General features: G+C 41.6%; 1 protein-coding gene across 1 annotated transcript in view; it reads left to right on the top strand.

Moving 5' to 3' along the window:
* Positions 1-20,197, top strand: part of LOXHD1 (lipoxygenase homology PLAT domains 1) — a gene marked incomplete at both ends in the record, with an annotated part of 158,425 nt that overhangs the window by 80,294 nt on the left and 57,934 nt on the right. Inside the window, 8 exons of the mRNA XM_080637336.1 lie at positions 204-358; positions 1,602-1,735; positions 2,597-2,745; positions 4,048-4,152; positions 4,869-4,997; positions 5,694-5,858; positions 9,936-10,117; positions 16,230-16,346. Coding sequence (XP_080493462.1) covers positions 204-358; positions 1,602-1,735; positions 2,597-2,745; positions 4,048-4,152; positions 4,869-4,997; positions 5,694-5,858; positions 9,936-10,117; positions 16,230-16,346 — 1,136 coding nt within the window. The remainder of the gene's footprint in view (positions 1-203; positions 359-1,601; positions 1,736-2,596; positions 2,746-4,047; positions 4,153-4,868; positions 4,998-5,693; positions 5,859-9,935; positions 10,118-16,229; positions 16,347-20,197) is intronic.

Raw genomic sequence — 20,197 nt, forward strand, 5'->3', positions numbered from 1 at the left:
TCTAAGTGTTCACATGTTTAGTGACAAGGGCTGAAGAAAGATAGAGATGCTCATGTTTGAAGATAGATGCAAACAAGCTCCAGACAAAATCTTTACTAAAGCTGGCTGTGCTGGCATTCTGGGGCTCCATCAAAGCCATGGATCTGATGGAATATGGCTGTTTCTGGTCTTCTCCTGATCTGCTCTTGCAATTTTACTTGCAGAAAATACGTATGAAGTCCATGTTCTCACTGGGAGTGTTTGGGGGGCTGGGACGGATGCTAATGTCTTCTTGAGCATCTATGGCATAGGAAGAGGAGACACGGGTGAGCGCCAGCTGAAAAGGTCGAATAATCTCAACAAGTTTGAAACAGGACAGGTAATGCATGAAGTCAACTCACTTAAGCAAGCAGGAGGCTGGCAGAGCTCTCAGTTATCATGCTGGCCATTCATTCTCAGCAAGGCTTGGCTTCTTCTTTCAGGTTGCAGCTCAGATGAATTTTATTTCTTAGACATATTATTTAAAGCAAAGTGCTTCTAAACATTTTTCAGGGGAAATCCATTTGAATAATAAGCTGAGCACCAATTCTACATTGAAGCTACCTTTTGCATCTGCTTCCTGTGAGCATTCTGGTAATAATGTTTGAAACCCACAAACTCTAAATTAACATTGGAGAATATTTGTGAGGGAGCTCAAGTATGTCAAAATTTAGATTACAAATATGATTCTAAATGTTCTACTCAGCCACTCAGGGAATAAAACCAATATTACACTATGTGCTGTAATTGCATTATAATCCAGTCCAATTGAACAATATCACTTGCAGGTTAAATATTTGCCATAAAAATGTTCACGAACAATTAACAAACTAGTATTACAGCCAGGCATTGCTGAAGGAATAATTCTGAATAACAAAAACTTACAGAAACAATAAGCAGCTGTGGCAAACTTGGAATCACAAAAAGAGAGACTTCAGGTTGTTAAATAAGCTTTTCACCGTGATTTATAAACTTGGCACTGATGAAACTGCAACCTGCACATGGTTTTTCATTCAGTGGGAATAGCTCCAAGCTACAAATATAACATTCTCTGCTCTTGGAAATAGAAACCCAAAGTCCACCAACAAGCTAATCACATTAAGATGCTTAAAGTGTTATGATAACAAAGACCATCCTGTCACACTAATACAAGTAATAAATGAACCTCTTGATTGTAGTAAAAATAGGAAGAAATTCTGTGGTTTGAAATAAAACACATGGAGGTGCACAGGAGAGTTTCCATGTAGTCAATACCTTTTTGTCCAGTTCCAGATTCAATCTGAGGGAAAATACTATGCCTCAAAGGGATGAGATTTAGAATAAACGAGTTAAACATGGAGGAAGCTGAAACTGAGGTAAAGAAAGGAGTGAAGGGTTGTGCAGCTCAATTTAACTGCCTTGTAGAAGCCAACAATGAGTGTTAATGGGAGAGCTCAACTCTGTAATTATCTTAGTACATTCATGCAAAGTAGGTGTAGAAATACCTATTGTTTTAATGGGAAAAAACATAACCCTTGCCCTTTTGCTGCCTTTTTTTCCCCCTTTCTGGGAAATCTGTCATTTGCCTCTTGCCTTCTGTGCAGGTGGATGTGTTCACCATCAAAGCCATTGACCTGGGTGAGCTGAAGAAGCTGCGTATCCGCCATGATAACTCAGGAACCAGTCCAAGCTGGTTCCTGGAGAGGGTAGAGATTGTTGACCTCAAGGACAGCACCACGTGAGCAGCCTGTTGCACCCTTTTTGTATGGTCAGAAACAGGGGCACATTCTCAGGATCCCACAGAACCATGGGAAGTTGCAGGAGATGCAGAAGGGCATCACTGTAGTTCCTCATCATCTCACAGGAAGCCTTGTGATGATTGTGCTGCAGTACCTCTGTGGGGGGTTTTGCTGCCCCAGCATCTCTGCAGTTTGGGAACCAGCAGTGTTTTGAAAAAAACTCAGCTTTTCTCTGTTTCTCCTGTGAGGGGCTTTCCCTCCTTGCAGAGCCTGCACTCATGTTTCCTTTCAAAGCTCCACTCTGGAAGTTCCTGACCTCACTTTTTGTTTGTCTTTTGTATTTAATGTGAAGATCTGGGCCAAAAGCAAGCCGCAATCTAAGCAAACTTCCATGATTTTCACAGACAACTGGATGAGCAAAGCCTGGGCTGTAAGAAATCTGAAATACAGGCTTGCCTTTGATATGAAATGTGCTTGAAGTCACATGCTTAATAGCTGTGCAGTGCTCTGATGGGTGGGACTGCTTGTAAGGATCTCAGAATGAGTCCGTTCTTCATAAGTGTAAAATGCCTGAGAGACTGGAGGTTCTCCTAAGTTATTTAACTTTTTCCGGGACTGAAAACCAAAAGAAATCATTCGCATGAGGTTGACAGCTCAGAAACAGCACTTTACAGTCAGTGCTCGCTAACCTATTTACGGATTTATCTCCTACAAATGATACAGAGCTCAAACAAAACAGATGTATTGTTCAGCTTCAAGTATTTTTGCTTTTTGTTTTAAAGTAGCCTCTGATCTCTGTGTATGTTATTAAAGCCTGTGAAGTACTGTGTAAGTGCTGGGTGCTGCTGTCATTCTTGTAGGTATTATTTCCCATGCCAGCGATGGTTAGCAGTTGAGGAAGATGACGGTCAGATTGTCAGGGAGCTGGTCCCAGTGGATGAAGCATTTGTAAAGAAAGATTCGGAAAACGAAGGCCAGTCTCTTGCAACGCTGGGCCTGGAACAGAAAGGTTTATGTTAGCCTTATATTTCTTCCAGTGTGGGGTTGAAAAGGAACCAAATTATTAGCACTGCTGAGGGCATTAGCAGTTAGCATGCTGTGTGTAATTCTGCCCTGACCATGAAATTTTCAGGTGTTAATGAAGTGTGAAGTGCATGTTAGCCAGTGAGGATGGACATTCCTCATTTTTAGGTGATTTAATCATCCTGCATGATTGGACCCAAAGTGAGAAAACTGGGAAGATGTATAACACATTCAGTCATCATCTCTCAAGTGAAATGCACACTTGTTGCTAATATCTAAGGCATGATTCCCGGTCATTTCACATTGTGGACTGGAATGGTTGAACACATCAACATAAACCAAGCAGAGAGCAAACATGACCAGAGAAAGGGAAGGGACCTATATATGTCTTACTTTCCATCCTGCTGCTTGTGTCCATTGTCTTCCAAAATAACTTTGTCTCTCTTGTATGTAATTTTGCACAGTAACCACAGAGCAATGACACACTCTTGCATATTATGTTGAAAGGTGCTGAGTGCCCAGCACTTCTATTTCTTCACTGCCAGTGAAAAGTCCTGAACTCACCCCTCATATGCTTTCAAATACAAAATAATTTCCACAAATTCTATAGCAAACAGATTTCCACAAATTAGGTATCCCTTTGGTTCAGGAGGACCTTCTGGCTGAGCAGCATCTTGGAAACATGTGTCTAACTGTGGAAGAAATGTGACCATTTGGAAATCTTGAGTAGGTCTTTGCAGTGCAGTGATGACTATAATAGACTTTTCCACAATTTTCGTGACTTTAAACTGCCTGCTAGACAATGGTGTGATAGAAATCTCCCTAAGGATGCTATGATAAAGGGTGTGTTCGTGAATATGAACTACATACGTCAACATGCACGTATTTCGTGGTATGTGCTATATGCACATATATATTATTTGGTGCTATTTGCACATATGTGTTATTTGGTGCTATTAGAATAAGTGGGGTAATGTGTTGGGTTTTTAAAATGAAATAGCATTATAGGCAGAGGTGGATTTGAAGAGCCTTACAGATTCCCAGGAAGCAAATACCTTGAGCGCATTTCTTATCTATAGACATGCAGACAATGTACTGAATGGCTGGAGCAGTACATTGAGTCTGCAACCAAATATCCCAGCTCACCCCAGGAGCTACCACAGCATACAATGAGAATTAGAGATTACAATCAAAATAAAACCCAAACCAAGCACACATATGCAATGAAAAGTAGAGTTAATTTCTTCTCAGACTTCACACTCTTTAATCAAGGTATTTTATCTGACAGCTAAATCAACAACATACACGGTGAAAGTGAAAACCGGGGACAAGAAGAATGCTGGGACAGATGCCAATGTCTTCATCACACTCTATGGAAGTAAAGATGATACAGGTATGGCTTCACATAGTGGAAAAGGATAGCACCTCACTGCTGGACACCTGAAAAGGCAGGTCATGGTTCCCTCAGTACCCATTCTTCACTCCTTTTTAGCACAATTCCTTGTTCTTTCTGTCCCCACATACATCGTGATAAGTGGGAGCATACCACCAGCTGCTGTAAATCATTGCTGAACTTTGTGATGCTGATTTGCACCAGCTGCTGATGTAAAGGCTTTAATTTCAATTACAGAAACAGCACAGTTGACTGGGACTACATTACCAAGTACTGAATGCAGTGAATGATTTGCTTTCCTCAGAGATGAATCAGCATGCTCCTTAAATCCAGTTCTCCTCTGCCTTTTTGAGTAGCTCAAAAGTATTTAATCAGCTGATGAACAAATCCTCTTGGAAGCAGACAAGCTGTGTGTGCGGCGACTCAGATGTCTATGAGAGTGATAAGTAACTGATGGGCAGGACTGATTTCTTTAGCTTTGAACATAGCACACCAGCATCGTCCCTGTGACACTACCAGGGGATCACTCAAGAAAGGAATTCTGTGTATTTTGCTTGTTGATGCATGTTTGGGTTTGGGGGAAGGGACAAAGCTCAGATCTTGTGATGAAAAGCCATTTTTTTTTACATTTTAGCCACTTCCCTCATGCCATTGTTGACATTCCCAAAGGATTTGTTTCACATGCTGAGCAATGTCCTTTTGCCTCACCGCAACAGGGATAGTCAGCCTGAAGGCCTCAAAGACTAACAAGAACAAATTTGAGCGTGGGAAGGTAGACGAGTTTACAGTGGAGTCTGTGGACATCGGAGACCTGAAAAAAATCAAGATAGGCCATGACAATAAAGGTAAGATAATCTACTTTGTAATGTAGTATTTCTAGTGCTTTAGGCACATTGCTGTACAAAATTACCTGCCTCCAAGACCCCAAACCTAATTTAGCTTTTAATGACAGATCCTTGTTGTCTCTTTGGCTGTTGCTGCTACTATAGCACAGTGGTGGCAACTTGCTGGTAGTTTTGCAACCTCTCTCTCTGCAAAGTGCTCTCTAGTTTTGCAGCTACATCTTTAGAGAGATTTCTCATACATCACCAAACCATGTTTTTTCTTGTCACATCTATAGGCTTGTCTCATTTATTTACGAATATTTTTGGTTTTTTGGTCATCAGGTCCTGGCTGCTTTTTAGATATGACTGTGTCTCTACTGCAAACAGGGGAAGGAGTGGAAGGATGCATGGATTCCTTCCCTATGGGGCATCAAGGGACATGTTTGCTGATAACTCCCTGTCTGATTACAAAAGCAAATTAATCTAAGGGATATGGTTATTAGCACTTCCACATGCATATCTTTAACCTGACACATATAGAAATTTAAAGCACATTAGCTCAAACCTGGACAATCGCTTGCAATGATCTTCATGGTATCCATTCTATTTTTCCATCTGCAACAGAGAGGTAGAATTCTTTCTCAAAAGTCTGGAATTCATTTGCTGTTGTCTGTAAAGGCTTTGTGGATTATTCACTGTTATCTCTCCAAACCATAGGTAATTCAACTGGCTGGTTTCTGGAATGGGTGGAGCTGGATGCCCCATCACTGGGACAGTGCCACAAGTTCCCTTGTGGCCGTTGGCTGGATAAATCAGAGGATGACGGAGCCATTGAAAGAATTATCTTTCCTGCAGAACTGCAGACAACAGAGTATATCCCATGTGAGCAGAATGCCAATTCCCCAGGATACACCCATCGTTACAGAGGATAAAATCTCCCTAGCTCATGCAGTTTTATTGCTTTGGCCTGTCCCTTGAACTGGTTTTGAAAAATTTGTAAATGCATCACATGCCAACTATTCTGATTATTACAAAAAGGTTCATAACGGTGCCCTAGACCAACATTTCCTGTATTTACCAAATTAGAGAGTCATGAGAAGCCATGTGGCTTTGTATGATTGTATTCTTGCTTCCACTTGCCCTGTCACCTCCAAGTCCTCAGCCCATTCCAAGCTGTCTTCTTTGTCTCCAGTTTCCCTTTGATCTTGCTCCATTTTAGTATTGCTGTTTCTGTGGACAAAGCAGACACTTTGGTCCTGCTTCCAAGCCTTGGTTCCCTCAGTGCCTTTGGCACTGCACATGTCTCTCTTGTTGAAAGATGCTCTTCCACAGTTTCTTCAGTGTTGTGCTTTTCTGATCGTATTGCACCAGTCTGCCTCTTTTAGTGTTCTCCAGTTTCTCCTTATTCTTCAATTCCCTCTAAACTAATGTTTGGGGTAAACTCAGCTCTTTCTGAGTAATAAGCTTTTAATTTTCAAGTCTGCTATGATACCCAAATTCTTCTATTCAGGCAAATTCTTTTCCTGTCTCCAGAATATTGAGTATTGGATAATATGGCTCTCTTGGATAAATGACTGAAAACATTATTTTGCTTATTTTGTAGACCTCTCTTTCCCTTTTCACATGTGCATCCTTGACTGCGTGTAGGTAACTCACAGCACCATGACTGTTTGATTTGTCCCTCCTTGATCTGTTTCATTTCAAGTTGTTAACAAATATTTCCTGGCCCACCTTCAGGGGGCTATCAAAACTGCCTTTTCCCTTTATTATGTTGGATGCCACAGTGATGTAGGAGGAGGTCTGGAACCTGAGAGCTGATTTCCATCTCCATGCCCTGGCGAGGTGCTACCTAGGTTCATGTTCAAGGTTTCCTTGACACTGGCTGGCCAACCCTCCAGTGTCCTGATCCTCATACCCTGCAGTCTGTATGCTAAAATCATAGAATCATAGAATGGCTTATGTTGGAAAGGACCTTAAGATCATCTAGTTCCAACCCCTGCCATGGGCAGGGACATCTCACAGTAGACCATGTCACCCAAGACTCTGTCCAGTCTGGCCTTGAACACTGCCAGGGATGGAGCATTTACCACTTCTCTGGGCAACCTGTTCCAGTGTCTCACCACCCTCACAGTAATGAACTTCTTCATTATATCTAACCTGAACTTTGCCTGTTTAAGTTTGAACCCGTCATCCCCTGTGCTGTCACTACAATCACTACAAATTATCTTTCTTCTCTGAGGATCTGCAAAAGTCTTCTTTTTGTGACTCTCGTATGCTTTGGCCAAGCTAATTTTTTTATTTCTCATGCTTTGCCTTCTTTGCCTAAACTGTCTGGAGCAGAAGAACAGATACTTTCTGCTCCCTTCCTCACTTTTGTCAGTCAACTGGAAGACATTTAGTCTTTGTATCTGAAAAAATAAATTGGTAGATAGATACAGTGAGTAAGTTCAAGGGAGTGAGTATAACCCAGAGACATTATATGTGTTTCTCATCAGGTTTTCCCATGTTATCCCAGTCAAAATTTTTTTGCAGATGTTCACTATGTAATTTATTAATGTCCCTGTATATTACAATGATGTAAGGGTTTCTGGCATACCATGCCTTTAAGTACACAGTTTGTGTAAACCAGATTTTCCTCAGCAGTCCACATTCAGCCTTTGAAAATAAGCTTCTCTGGTGAAAAGCTTGCACTAGATTTGGTGTCAGATTTGGCTCTTTCACCATTTAAACCATTCCCACTGTGCTATTTACTGCCTTCTGATTTCCTAACTATTAACCCTGGGCTTTCAGATTGCCAGAGGTAACTAAACCGGTTTGATGTGTTTTATGGTGACTTGTGCCAGAATTGTTTCACACTGAACAAACGATAAAAACATGTCATCGTCAGCCCAATTAAAATCATCCCTATGGGGATGCAATTTTAAAAGTGCCATGTAAATGAAATGGGTGTCTGACAGCTGAAAGTTGTGCTGCTGGTGACCTTGTTACAGTGCCACTTTGCTGATTCAGTTCTAAGCCAACGTTAATATTCAAGCAACAAGAGCAAGCACCATGAACTTCAGCAGAGATCATTTTTAATTCATAATGCATAGAATGTGATTTTTGATCTCCAGGATTATTTTTTTTTTCCCTCCCCTTACATACTGGAGAAACTATTCCAGTTTACTTGTAGCACAGCAGAGTGGATTTCATTGGGTTGGACAGAAAAGAACATTAAGTATCTCCAGGCTGACTCTCTGTAGAAGGAAACTTCATCTATGTTCTTCTGAGAGCTGTATTTAGAGAGCCTGAGTTTTTAATGAATGATTAGTCTCTGATACACATAATTAGAGTTACTCCAACAGTAACAGTTATGGTGCCAGAAACCTTCTCTCTACCCTAGCAGAGATGCTGAATCTGTAATGTAGCACAAAAAGCTGTGGTGTGAATAGCAAAGATGACTGAAGTCGCTGCAATGTAGGAGGATGCAAAAGACAAGCAGCTGAGAAAATAGTAGTGAGGGTGGGAAATGGTGGAAGCTGGGTGGGCCGTGTATAGAAGAGGGATGGCCGGGCACGGATCCTGGTGATAGCACTGGCTGTGCTTAAGGATAGCAAGGTGGACTACAGGGATTGTGTCTGCTTGTGGCAGGAGAACTCCCTGTGATAAATCAGTGGTGCCCAAGCACAATCTTTCATCAATAGATTACAGAAAGGATTTAAAGGAGAGTGGGACACAATCCAGTTTTCCAAATGGCACACCTGAATTTGCATGTCCTCATGGCAGTGGAAAGTCTGAATTCCTTTTATCATCAATAAATGTTTTTTCATTCACAGAAGGTGAATTTGGAGAATGATTCAGCTAACCCAGAGGAAGATGCCTGCATTTGCTTGTCTGATTCTTTCTTCAAACTGCATTGGCTTTAGTGATTACATCTGCAGATGAACATGAATATCTGATGTGCAGACACCTCAACACAAATTTCTTACTCTGTGAGATAAACACCATCTCACTTTGGAAACAGAATAGTCAGCAAATCTGTAGCAGAGCCAGAACAGAGCCCTAGTCTTATTCTATGGTCAGTCTTATTCCTGAACAAGTCTGAATCATGTTTCAGCACAACTCAGGCCTGAGAAGCTATGAAGATAGGAAAGAGCAAAAAGACTTTTCAGATTTTGGGGTCACAGGACACTCTGAAGAAACCAAGGATACAGAATAAGGAAGTATTTAGGGGCTTGACCTTCATGGTTCTGCATTCACAGGTGACCTGGTATTTGCCTTGGTGTTACAGAGAAGATAGTATGAAGAGGAAACTAGATCAGAGTGGACAAGAGCGTTTTACTTCTTTTCATTATGATTGATTTTTGTCACTTGTTTAGTAATGAAAATAATAGATATTTTTACCAGTAAGGCTATCTCAGATATTTATGTACTGCTCCACTTGGCTTAACTTCATCCATCTGCCTAGTTGTTCTAAAAATTCTGAATTCATGTTTTGCTTTAAGACTTGAGCTATTGAAGTAAGTCTCATTTCAATAACTTTAGACGACAAGCGTAAATATACTGAGTGCTTTCTTATCATGGGATTAACCCCAAAATATCAGTAAATGAACATGCATCAAGGTCAATTTGCCTTATAGGGTTAAAGGAAGTTCCTCTGGCTTCTGGAAGTGTTCAAGACAAGGCTGGATGGGGCTTGGAGCAACCTGGTCTAGTGAAAGGTGTCCCTGCCCATGGTAGGGGGTTGGAACTGGATGAGCTTTAAGATCACTTCCAACTCAGACCATTCTCTAATTCTATGATTCTCATAGTACATAGACCAGATTGCTAACTAAATGACCATCTGTGATTCCTACCCTGTCCTATAAAACTGTTGAAGTTTCTAATCCAGATTTGCTTCACTATTTTTTTTAGGGTTATTTGAATGCTGCTTACAAACTTCTGATGGTTTATTTAACTTTTTGCTGTTTCCAAAATCAGTTGTTCCTTACGAGATCACGGTCTACACCAGCAATATCTTTGGAGCTGGCACGGATGCAGATGTCTTCATTGTTCTCTATGGAAGTGATGGGATCTGCACTCAGCAGAAATCCCTGTGCCTCAACAAGAGAGAGCAAAGAATGTATTTTGAAAGGAACTCGGTCAATCAGTTCATTGTGGAGGTAAGATTGAAGATGCTTGCTGTTGTTGGAGCAATGTAGAGATATTCCAGCTGCTCCAGCCAATGAGCCGGCTTCATTTGGAGCTCAGCTCGGATGCCTCTATACAAACACCCATAGCATGCGGAGCAAACAAGAGGAATTAGAGATGTGTGCACGTCTATGGGGGTATGATATAATAGGCATCACAGAAACATGGTGGGATGGCTCCTATGACTGGAGTGCTGGAATGGAAGGTTACAGGCTCTTTAGAAAAGACAGGCCTGGCAGGTGGGGAGGGGGAGTTGCTATTTATGTTAGGGATAGGCTGGAGAGTATGGAACTCTGTCTGGGGATGGGTGAGCAGTCAACAGAGAGTTTGTGGGTAAGGGTTAAAGGAAGAACAGTGACAGGAGACATTATTGTAGGGATCTGTTACAGACCACCAGATCAAGAGGAATTTGTGGATGAAGCACTCTACAGACAAATAGGAACAGCCTCACACTTGCAGGCCCTTTTTCTCATGGGAGACTTCAACCACCCTGACATCTGTTGGAGTGAAGGACGGCCCGGCACAAGAAATCCAGGAGGTTCCTCGATTGTGTGGAAGAAAACTTCCTTCTGCAAGTAATAGAGGAGCCGACAAGGAGAGGTGCCATGCTTGGCCTCGTGCTCACCAACAGGGAAGGGCTGGTTGGAAATGTGATGCTCCAGGGCAGCCTTGGTTGCAGAGATCATGAGATGGTCGAATTCGAGATCCTCAGGATAGTAAGAAGAGCGTGCAGCAAGCTCACTGCCCTGGACATCAAGAGAGCAGACTTTGGCCTCTTCAGGAACCTGCTTAGTGAGGTTCCATGGGATATAACCCTAGAGGGCAGGAGGGCCCAAGACTGTTGGTTGGTGTTCAAGGACAAGGAGTATTGCATCCCAACTAGAAGGAAGTGCAGCAGGAGGGCCAGGAGACCTCCTTGGATGGATAAGGAGCTGCTGAGGAAACTTCAAAGGAAAAAAGACGCTTATAAAAGGTGGAAGCAAAGACAACCTGGGAAGAATACAGGGATGTTGCCAGGGAAGCTAGGGACCAGGCTAGGAAAGCTAAGGTCCAGTTAGAAGTGAACTTGGCTAGGGATGTTAAAGACAACAGGAAGGGATTTTACAGGTACGTAGCGAGTAAAAGACAGAGTAGAGATAACGTAGGCCCACTCCGGAAGCTATCAGGAGAACTGGCTACCCTGGATTTGGAGAAGGCGGAGGTTCTTAATGACTTCTTTGCCTCGGTCTTCGCTGGCAAATGCTCTGACCACACCACCCAAGTCTTGGAAGGCGGACGCAGGGACTGTGAGAATGAAGACCCTAGGCCCACTGTAGGAGAGGGTCTGGTTTGAGACCATCTTAAATACCTGAACATACACAAGTCCATGGGACCTGATGAAATCCATCCACGGGTCCTGAAGGAGCTGGTGAATGAAGTTGCAAAGTCACTGTCCATCATATTTCAAAAATCATGGCAGTCAGGTGAAGTTCCCGATGACTGGAAAAAGGGAAATGTAACCCCCATTTTCAAGAAGGGGAAAATGGATGACCCGGGGAATTACAGACCAGTCAGTCTCACCTCTGTGCCTGGCAAAATCTTGGAGCAAATTCTCCTGGAAGGCATGCTAAGGCACATGGAAAACAAGGAGGTGGTTGGTGGGAGCCAGCATGGCTTCACTAAGGGGAAATCCTGCCTGACCAATTTGGTGGCCTTCTATGATGGGGCTAAGGAACTGATGGACAGGGTAGAGCAGTTGACGTCATCTACCTGGACTTGTGCAAAGCGTTCGACACTGTCCCACATGACACCCTTGTCTCTAAATTGGAGAGACATCAATTTGATAGATGGACCACTCGGTGGATAAAGAACTGGCTGGATGGCCACATGCAAAGAGTTGTGGTTAATGGCTCAATGTCCAGCTGGACACCAGTAACGAGTGGTATCCCTCAGGGATCAGTTTTGGGACCGATCTTGTTCAACATCTTTGTCGGTGACATGGACAGTGGGATTGAGTGCGCTCTCAGCAAGTTTGCCGATGACACCAAGCTGTGTGGTTCGGTTGATACGCCGGAGGGAAGGGATGCCATCCAGAGGGACCTTGACACGCTTGTGAGGTGGGCTGATGCCAACCTTATGAAGCTTAACCATGCCAAGTGCAAGGTTCTACACTTGGGTCGGAGCAATCCCAGGCACAGCTACAGGTTAGGCAAAGAAGAGATTCAGAGCAGCCCTGCAGAGAAGGACTTGGGGGTGTTGGTCAATGAGAAAATGAACATGAGCCTGCTTCAGTGTGCGCTCACAGCCCAGAAAGCCAACCATATCCTGGGCTGCATCAAAAGAAACATGACCAGCAGGTCGAAGGAGGTGATCCTGCCCCTCCACTCTGCTCTCATGAGACCTCACTTGGAGTATTGTGTGCAGTTCTGGTGTCCTCAACATAAAAAGGCCATGGAACTGTTGGAACAAGTCTGGAGGAGGGTTACGAGAATGATCAGGGGTTGGAGCACCTCCCGTATGAAGAGAGGCTGAGAAAGTTGGGGCTGTTCAGTCTGGAGAAGAGAAGGCTGCATGGGGACCTCATAGCAGCCTTCCAGTACCTGAACGGGGCTTATAGGGATGCTGGAAAGGGACTCTTCATTTTGGACTGTAGTGATAGGACAAGGGGAAACAGGTTAAAACTTAAACAGGTGAAGTTTAGATTGGATATAAGGTTGAAGTTTTTTATTGTAAGGGTGGTGAGGCACTGGAATGGGTTTCCCAAGGAAGTTGTGAATGCTCCATCCCTGGTGGTGTTCAAAGCCAGGTTGGAGAGAGCCTTGGGTGGCATGGTTTAGTGTGAGGCGTCCCTGCCCATGGCAGGAGGATTGGAACTAGATGATCTTAAGGTCCTTTCCAACCCTAACTATTCTATGATTCTGTGATCTTAGGTTGCTCTAAAGGGATTAAGAAGATAAAATGGAGTGAAGTGAGAACTTCCCTTTTAAGAAAAAGCTTTTCAGCTCTTTTCTTGAAGAACTGTGTTCTGCAACTGGATCAAATATTTTCTTACACACCTTCAGTTAGTAGCAATTCAAAGGTATCAACCTGCAGTGTCCTTATGGCTTAATGCTATGTTAAACCCTGTAAAGGCCTGAGCAACTTTATAATGGAGCTGAGATGTACATGCATAGATAGAAAGGCTTGCCCTTCCAGGTAAAGTTTGAAGCCACTTAGGAAGGCCTTTGCATCTTCCATTTCCTAGACTGTATTTAGTAAAGAGAGGGTATCAGTCACTATGCATACCAGATCTAATATGTGTACCTCTCCTTAACACTCTTATTTTTCTTGTATATTTGCTTTCTCTTGCAGTCTGCAATACTTTGAAATGTAACTGGAACCAGGTGCTTGCAGTATCACTGAAATTAGCTGCCTTGTGTTTAAGGTCCCTTTGCATCATTTCATGTTCCTGTTTCAGCATATCATGTTGAAGAGTCCATGGTGCTCACTACTTACATAGCACATCATTTGGTGTAGATGATCTGTTCATTTATGCTAACTTTATGGCAAACTAAACATCTCTTTTTCTCTGTATCCTTGGACACAGAGACTATTACTTTGTTGCAGTCAACATGATTTTTGAATACCCAGGGCTAACATTTTGAAAGATCTTATCAAGCATTTCCTGAAGTGTCTACAAAACTAATAAATAATCATAGAATTATTGAGGTTGGAAAACACTTTTAAAATCATTGAATCCAGTTGCTAACCTAAATTGCCAAGTCCACCAGTAAATCATGTTCCTAAGTACCACATCTACACGTCTTTTAAATACCTCCAGGGATGGTGACTCCACCAGTTCCCTGGGCAGCCTGTTCCAATTTATCTTAAGCAGAAACTCCTACTGTAGCACTTAAGGGAGAAAAATGCATAAACTTTTATAGATACCACAAATTAAGGAACTAGGCATCAGGGAAAAGGAAAGGATTCTATTTCTGAGATGTTTAATTCTATATTAAGTCTTACGGGTTTTATTAAATAAATTTAGGGAGAAGTTTAAATCTCAAAGATCTTTTGCTTGCATATTCTTATAGAACTCTATGCAGACAGTAAGCCAATGCACATCAGCGAGTGAGCTCATTTACATGTATTCAGCTATTCCCGTTCATAATATACTCATTACTGGGAATTTTTAAGAGGTAAAACTATAGACAGTCCTGCTTTGGCTTATCCTTCTGGTACTGCTTCATGCCCTTACCCTCCATTTCTGGCTGCAACACCAACACTGACTTCATAGAAGACCTTACAACCTCTGTGTTTTGAGTTTGGTTTGTTTTTGTAATTGAAGGCAAATCTTAAACTAAACTTTTTAAACAAGTTAAAATACTTCCAGCCCATATTGTTGTTATATGGCATGAATCATAAAATAAATCCCCAGTGTGATTCCTTAAAAATAAAGCAAAAGGCTTATTTGGTAGAGTTTCCATGCAGTTTTTCATAATAGAGATTGCATTAACCCATAGGTATAAATCTTAAACTGAGTGTTATTGTTATTCCTTTATTCCATAAGATTTATTTTAGGCTGGGTAGAACCTGAAACATCAGTATTTTTCTTAGATGAAGAGAGTGGAAATGCTGTTTGTTCTCCAGATTTATAACATCATATTAACCTGTCCCCAAGCCTCATTCTGTCTTTGCCGGTTCCTCTTGCTGCAGGAGATGGGGATGATCAAAATACGTTCTTCTTTCATCTACTTGTGTAGATCCATAATTTGGAGTTCAACAGACCTTAAAAACAATTTGGGGATTTCAGAACACACAAACTGAGAATGGCCCATTTATTTTAGTGTTTTAACTGCCTTTACCATTTTGTATTTCACAAAAGAGGCAAAAAAGGTTAGCGACTGTTCTCAGCTATGCTCCAAAGTGATGATTTGCTGCCGATGCCTACAGCAGAGTAAAGACCACTTTTTTAACATGGATTTTTACTGGTCAATCATCATGGTATTGCTATGTATTGATTAAAAGCCTCATTGAAATATTAGTACTTGGACAGAACAAAAGAGGAGAAAATAATTTTCCCTTAGTACATACTTGTATGCATGTGTGAGTTTTAGAAATTAGTTTGGATCATATAATTATTTTGCAATGAATCTTATGCTGTCTAAAGTCAGGACAGGGCTGATGAAGTCAAACCCGGTTTGTATGGAGTGCAAAACTCCGTGACTAGTGCGGTCACTGATTACTGATGTCTTTGCTTCAGTATGGGGCAATTCTATCAGATGGGAAGCAAAGAAAGGAGTAGTCTCCAGTGGTCCAAATTGAGATGTTCAGTTTTCTCATGTTTCCAAGAAAACAAGATTCCAAGTCCCTATGGGTAGAAAGACAGCTCAGTGTGCTTCTCCTATGAACAAGAGGTTTGCAGCCAGCCTTGTTTTATTTAAAGGCCAGCTATACAAAAACTTGCAGTGAAATAACCAGAAGCTGTTACTTAAGAGAAAATACAATTTTTCCTGTTCAATCCTTTGTAAGGGAGATGACTTAAAAGTAATGAACTAATAACAAGTTACTCAAGTAATAAGGTGAGGCATTAAAAAAATAGTATCCACTTCATATGATAGTGACCCTCTTGACCTGTTCAGAATGACATTGAAATTCTGTGGCAGAACAGGAGAGATATAATACAAAATGCCAGGCTGTTAATATTGTACGTTGACCTCAAAGCTATTCTTTCAGTGTTTGAAGAGTGCATGTAAGTGTTTAAAAAGAAAAAGGATATAAAATAACTTAAAAAGCATCACTATTGCAATTTCTAAGCATTTACTTTCATTCCCACTCATACAGAGAAGCCGGAGCTGCAGGATTGCTGCTAGGCAGCCAAACCTATCTTATATTGTTGGTAATTTGTGTAAGGTAAGATTGTCTCAATATTTGGAACAGAAGTTCAGAGAAACCCTGCAGCTAAAATTCAAGTTAGGGCATAACTGACAACAACTCTAGTATTTGCTCCCCTAGAACTCCATACAGGCTGGAAAAACAGGAAATAAGCTAAAGAAGTAGTATCTCAAATATCTGCTGCTCTTCAACATATCTCTTTCTCTCTTTTTTCTCTGTGGATGGAAAAAGCTGGAGGACATTGGTGACATTATTGAAAAGATCCGCATAGGACACAAGGGTGGAGGACTGAACTCTGGATGGCATTTGGACCGTGTTGCGATTCGGAGGTTGCTGCCAAATGGAAAGGTAGGCTGCAAATCCCAGCAGTTTGCAGAATGTTTCCATCAGCAGCTGCTTCCATTTCCCAAAGCGCATCTTCTGTACACAAAGCATGATTAACAGTGAAAAACGACTCCCTAAAGAACAATGCACACTAATGAACTTGCTAGAGCTTTGGATATGGAGACAACAAACATGTATTACCATGCTTTATTCTTCAAATGTTGACTATAAGATTCTGCAGTCATTACTTTACTTTGAAAAAAAAAAGCTGTTTTCATTCTACCTTTTGACTAGAGTAGACTTAGTCCATCCTGGCAGAAGATGGGAGCAAAGCAGTGATGTGGCTCCTAAACCTTTTGGAAGTCTTCGCTAGTCTTTATCTGGTGTGTGAAGGAGCAATCTGCTCACTGAGTTTGAGGGAAATGGTATCACAACTTGCTTGCTGGACTGAGAGGGGAGATTCTTGACTTTGTACCCATCACTGTGTAAATGCAGCTAAAGAAGTAGGGGGCTGAGCCAATGTCCCTGTACTGCACTGCACCACTGTTGCTGGACATCTCTGAGTCCTGAAGGCTAGCTTAGATAATGGTTTTGGGTGATGAAAGCTTAATATTGTCATGTGTACTTTTGTTATGAACAATCACAGGCAAGGAAGTGAGTGTACTATTTCAAAATTAAAAAGTTACTGTTACTAAACATGGACAAGAAATAAATTCATCAGCCCCATAATTCTGGAAGAACAAGTGCAGGGAGCTGGTACAACTAAGACAAGCAAAATGCTTGTCAATGCAAGTCCCTGAATCACGCCTATAAAAAACATCAAGTTAGGTGCCAGGACTTTTGGTTGATTATGTCAATAGGATTAAGGCAGTACAGCCAGATAGGACATCTTGACCTTGTCCACCTAAGAAACTGTTCCGCAGCCCTGCTTTCAGATGTTGGCTGTAGAAACAGGAATGAATCTGGCTGTAGAGAAGTTTGGAAGAATATCACCTCTTCAGGACCAGTTCAGAATTGGAGCAGTAGCTGTGTTTGGCAGCACCAAGGCTCTTTCCTCTGTCTTGTCCTTTCTCCCCTTATTCAAAGGGATGTCAGCTTTCATTTCCACCTCAGTGCTCAGGTCTGTTCCCCTCCTGAAGTGACTTTTGATATCTAGCCTTGGTGTAAACACACCTTGTTCAGTCATGGTGAACCTACTTCTTGTCTTGTTCCTTCCATCAAAATTTCCAGGATACTTTTTACTCTTTTTTGCCTCATGATCAAATCAAAGGTCTGCCAAAACCCTCCTCATCATGCTCAAGTCTGTATCCTCCTATACAAGCTTCTTCACAAGCCAATACTCTTTGATTCTTTATTATTATTAGCTTTTTGCTAGTCTGTTACTATCAGACCCTTTATCTGTGTATTGACAAACCCTTGCCTTGCACAACTTCATTAAGTTAATGGACAAGATTACTTTTTTTTTTTTGAGATATTGTTATTGGTCATAGGCTAGGGAAGGGAGACACACAAAGGTATGGAAACCAAGACAAAAGAGATTTCTGTGCTGCCTTTTTCTACACCTACTGTTAACTGAGCACTTAGGAGGCTCCTGAGGGCTCCATGTTGGGTGCTCTTCCTTTGGTCCAGAAAGAGTCTTGATGATGCATGCCTCTGCCATCATTAGAGCCACTTAAAGGACGATGAGAAACCTGGGAAAGTGGAAGAAGGAAGGAAACTCATGAACAACTTAAAAATTGAGAGATTTACAAGTCTGCTTATCTTCTGATTATGGCATGGGAAGAAAAGATGAAAGCAGAACACTGCATGATGCCACTGATCAGCTGCAGGATATTATGACCTGCCACAGCATAGCAATATGCTGCCAACACTTCTAAAAGCTGTGCTACCTGATTAGACTGCTAAGATGGGTCTAGATGTATCTGTAATAGTGCAAAAGAAAAATGAGGTCAGTAACTTTTCAAATTAAATTGAAAGCACTTGGGTTGGAAACGAGGATTGTTGCATGCAAGTAAAGCTCTGTCTTGGCATGCCAGTTATATCTGATGATTGTATTTCATTTGTTACAACCTGGGGAAGGACAAAGCACTGATTTTTAGCACATTATTGTACCCTGCTTCTAGCTTTGGGCCAAACTCAGAATCCAATGAAACAAATCCTGTTCAGAGCTAGAAGAGGATGTTACCATGGGTAACATAAAGCAGCACACTTTACGTCACTTAAATATTAATGCAATCACTAATAAGGAAACCCCAATAAAGACTATGGCAATGAGATGGTGATTAACAATAATGATACAATTAACTCTTGCAATTACTGCACATTATGCCCCACTGTGCAGATACTCAAGTCCCTAGATACTCTATTAGCAAACAGTGTTCATATCAATGGCATGTACAGCCAACATTATGAAAGTTTAGAAGCAGTTAAAAGCTTCAAGTGAGAGATGTGACTGAGGTGGGATCTCTACTTGAATAAGAAAGTTTCAGCACTGAAGGATCGTCTGGAAAGCCCTCTCTTCCCAGGCTGTAGGTGGGGAGATAAGCACCGCTCATCAGCCCAGCATGCAGCAAAATAACACAGGGTAAGTGGTCAGACAGACAGTGCAGAAATGAGGAGGCAGCTGTAATGGCATGGCCAGTCCGTAGGTGTTGTATTTTGCTTAAACCGCCCAAGTAACACTTGAAAGTGAAATATTTGAAATCATCCAAAGTGGTGCTAGTTTGTTTGACACCATTTTGTACTAATCATGGTCCAAACCACTTTACAGATTTAAACATTGCAAGTCTGGGGGTAAACAGCAGCACTGCAGAGAGCAGCAGAGAGGAGGAGAAATGGCATTTTGTTGACAGCAGAAAATTTGGGCTGTGTGGATAAAAGCTGATTCTGCTGCAGAGTCAAGACACTTGATCATACAAACCCCTTGGAGGGGTTCAGCTCCTGCAGATGAACTCATCTGTGATTTGTGCATGATCATATGATGGCCCATTCATGCAAGGTTAGCAGTGACTGGAGTGTGCCTCTCATGTTAGTTGCACAACTTATTTCTCCCCAGCGACCAAGTCAGAAAGGGCAGGATCTGACAGCTGAAGGCAGTATTACACAATGATAACAATATTCAAGATTGCTACAGGGAGATCTATTCCCTTCTTTTACTATATATTAATATTTTACTATTTAAATAATAAAAATAGTGAAGAAAGGACCCTGTATTAGTTTGATAAATAATTACATGAGAGTAATTAAGGTGGACAGTATTCATATGTATATTATACATAAAAATGCTGGCACATAAAGTAGCAGAAGAAAGTTCCTGTGCTGCTTAAGAGAGAAATTATGAATTTGTCAGTAAGGAAAAGGCCATATTCTTTTATTCCTTTATTTAGTTACTGTGAGATTAAAACATTTCCTTTTCTGTTCAGACTTGGGGTCTTTGCAGCTTGCATGATGGCTTATGCCCCTTTCTTTACGGAGACATAGCCCGGGGTGCCCAGCACACAGAAAGCTGCCTGCATCTTACCGTCTTGGAGGCCTTATGGGAGTCTGTTCTTAATGAGTAGTCTGGGATTGATTTTGTTTCCCAAGTAAAAAACACATGTTCTATTGTTTTTGTTTGTTTGATGATAGAAATCATATTTGTTTCCACCAAAATGAAGTCAAAACAAAAGGTCAAAAAATTAAATCAGTATTTTTCCCTCTTAATGTGCTTATAGGAATTGCCTGGAAACCAGCTTGAGTCACAGAATTATAGGGCAAAATCTTGAAGTACTGTCTCAGAAAAATCCCCTACTAACTTCAAAGAGAAAGCTGCCTGAATAAGGATAGAAGAGGGATTGCAGTGTCTCAGTAAAACACAGCTTCAGCAGGAATGGTGC

Source organism: Psittacula echo (assembly GCF_963264785.1).
Source record: "Psittacula echo genome assembly, chromosome: Z".
NCBI classification, from domain to species: domain Eukaryota; kingdom Metazoa; phylum Chordata; class Aves; order Psittaciformes; family Psittacidae; genus Psittacula; species Psittacula echo.